The sequence below is a fragment of the Papilio xuthus genome, unplaced genomic scaffold (genome assembly GCF_000836235.2).
Source record: "Papilio xuthus unplaced genomic scaffold, Pxut_1.1 DF825111.1, whole genome shotgun sequence".
NCBI classification, from domain to species: Eukaryota; Metazoa; Arthropoda; class Insecta; order Lepidoptera; family Papilionidae; genus Papilio; species Papilio xuthus.
Window position 1 is genome coordinate 1 of NW_013533538.1, and position 3,186 is coordinate 3,186.

Genomic DNA, 3,186 nt, shown 5'->3' on the forward strand with positions numbered 1-3,186 from the left:
TTTACATAAGCAACCGCTACTGGAATACAATTATCGAAAATAATTACCAAAACTTTTTCTTTCCCAGAATTTCTAATTATTTTTTTGCATGCCTCGTTCTCCCGTTCATGCCCAGCAGTGTTCGTCTTGTGGCTGAACAAGTAAGCCAGTGCCTTGTTGCATAAGATGGATTTGAAATTAGACATGACGCCTGATAGAGATGTATGGATGACAGAAATATTTCATTAGTAAAAGATTTTTTTTTAATCTTCGCAGTATTTTAAGTTTATCCTAAAGAAAGAAAACGTTACACTTGCATATTAATATAGATTAATTTTCCTGTTTAAAATTATATTTAGCTTGGATATCTTAATAGTTGTTCACTGGAATTAATATATTATTTTATATCAAGTAAACATTAAGATAACCTTTAACTTCTATTTAATAACAATTTAAGAATTCTCTCTGATTATGTGACGAAAGTCGATGAGAAGAAGACATTTATCAAAATGAAAACATTTCAAACTATTCTATTTTTAATTTATTTTGAGTGCGTGTACAGTTATTTTACCTTACCAGGAAATTGTCCTGAGAATGTGACATTACAGGAAAATTTTAGTTTGGAAGAGGTTTGTACATTTTCTGTTATGTTTTTGAGGAAATTACTAAATCTTAGTAATATTATAAATGGAATTGGATAAACTGATATATAAACACGGCTTAACACTCACTTATATTCTTCGTACTACTCGTATTATTTCGCGGACGCGGCCCGTCGTTCACTGCGTGCCTGCGCTCTTATAATAATACCAGTACCACTTATCCTGATGAAGGGCCCCCGATGGGCTCGAAACTAGTCGGTGCCGCCACCGGTCGAATATACGTGAGTGTTTAGCCGTGTTTATATCAGTTTTGTATAATGTCTCACGAAAGTTTGAATAATTTAATGGAATTGGATAGATTGAAGTTTGTGAGAAGGTATCCAGAACGGTTACATGGCTTACGGCCAAACTTGGCATAGATTAAGAACATAGCTTTGATAAACATATATGCTACCAATTATTTTTTTTTATTTCGAGCGGACGCAATTGCGGGCGATGACTAGTATGATCATATTGGTGAAATCTGATTCATGTTTAGTTTAGGTAGATATAAAAATTATGTTTTTAATATACCAGTTTCTATCGATATGCCTATAAGAGATTTAACCCTTTTCTCTCTGTAAATATTGTATTGTGTGTTTAGCAAGCTATATTTATCTTATGTTTAAACTAATATTTTAAATCCATTATAAATCTGGATTTTGAATAAATTTTCTTATATTTCAGTTTGGTAAAACCTGGTACCAGGCCTATCATTATTCTAGCGATGGTCAACTTTTGAACAATTGTTCTACAGTTGAATTATTATACAAACCAAGTGGGATTTATGTCAACATCTCGAGAGTTGATCGTGGCCTTTTCCATCGACAAAGTATTGGTCAACTGAAGCTTGTTTCGCCCAAAAATGGAGCTTCATCTGATTTTGAATTAACTTTCACGTTTGAAAATGCACCAAGAAGATGTAAGTATAATATAAACAGAATTCTAAAAAATTAGCGAAAAAACGAAAAAAATGTAACTGGCCATAAATTTTTTCATAGCTAAAAATTCGAATTTTTTAAAATCTTTGTTTTAAAATGCAACCAACAGATGACGCTATTTCATCTATTAGTCTCTGCCAGTCAGTTTGATTTTTTTTAGGTTTAATTAAGTTTAGGTTATTAAATATTATGCTTTTTTACAAAAAGCTTCTACAAATGGTGAGAAGAAATAGGACATCTTAACATCCCAATTATTTTCCTAAAGAAAACTAGGTCAACGTATAACAAAAAGTTTTCAAAATTACTAACATTAATTTACTATAAAAGCGTCGGTGGCTCTCCTCAAGCAATTTACTTGCAATCTGCAGGTCGTGGGTTCGAATCCCACCATGTACCAATGTGTTTTTCGATTTCCGATTTACATATGTACATTTATCCGACGTTTTTACGGTGAAGGAAAACATCGTGATGCAACCAGCACATATCTGTGAAGAAATTCAAAGATATGTGTGCAGTCAACTAACCCGCACTTGGCCAGCGTGGTTGACTATGGCCTAGCCACCCTTAACTTAGGATAGGCTCCGAGTCCTTCGGTGGGGACATATAGTAAGCTGATGATGTCAATATTAATTTACAATATTTTCAGTGAAAGTAAGAAGGTACCCATTCCAAGTTTTGGCAACTAATTACAAATATTACGCGACTTTATACACTTGTCAATACAGTCCTTTGATAAACAAACACTTCAGTAAGTAAATAATTTTATTTTTTAACTTAATATTTACTAATTAAGAAAATTGTTTAATAACATTCTAACCATTTCAAATTAATAGGAAGCTTGAATATTGTAGAGTTCACGAGGTAGCCTAGCCTAATTGCTTGTTAATACATACATACAAGAGGACGCGGGCGCGGGCATGTACCAATCGTTACTGCCACATTCAAAGGAATTAAACAACCGCTAAGGGTGTCTCTGAGTGAAGATTTCACATATTAGAGCTACGCTGAGGCCATCTTTTTTGTGCGAAAGTTAAAGTATGTACATTTTCTTTCAGTTTATATATGGATCCTGTCTCGCAATCCGACATTAAATGATGTATCTAAAGAGTTGGCTCAGAAACCTCTGACACAACTTGGTATCAACACGAATAACTTGGTGAAGGAAAGTTGGTCAAAATGTTCGCCCAAATATTACGAATCTCAGGCCACGGATCCTAGGACTTTCAGATTCTCTGTTCCAATATAAACAAATATTAAATAATTTGAAAACATATAATTGTTTACTTCTTAGCCTTTTTAAACCATTATATCATTAACTAATTGCATATTGTAATCAGTGGCTCAGGTGTTGAGCGCTTAACTTGTAATCTGCAGGTCCAGAGTTCGAATCTTGACATATACCAATGTGTTAGATTTACATATGCACTTTCTTCCATCATTGTTAAGGTAAAAGAAAGTTTAGGAAGGAAGGAATAGATTCAAGAAACGAACAGTTATTTCTTTTATGAGTTATTTATTAATTTGTTCAAAGTAAATCACAATTCATTGTTTTCTTCATCTATAACATCTTTCGCATTAAAATGAGCTGTCCATTGATGTGTACATTTTTCAATATTTTGAAGCAC

General features: G+C 33.1%; 1 protein-coding gene across 1 annotated transcript; it reads left to right on the forward strand.

Annotated features, from left to right (window-relative positions):
• The first annotated feature begins 447 nt into the window (after positions 1-447).
• Positions 448-2,832, forward strand: LOC106126080 (lopap-like). The gene is made up of 4 exons (XM_013323546.1): positions 448-608; positions 1,308-1,542; positions 2,208-2,309; positions 2,617-2,832. The coding sequence occupies exons 1-4, from the start codon at positions 489-491 to the stop codon at positions 2,805-2,807; spliced, it is 648 nt and encodes a 215-aa protein (XP_013179000.1). The 5' UTR covers positions 448-488; the 3' UTR covers positions 2,808-2,832.
• The last annotated feature ends 354 nt before the right edge of the window (positions 2,833-3,186 follow it).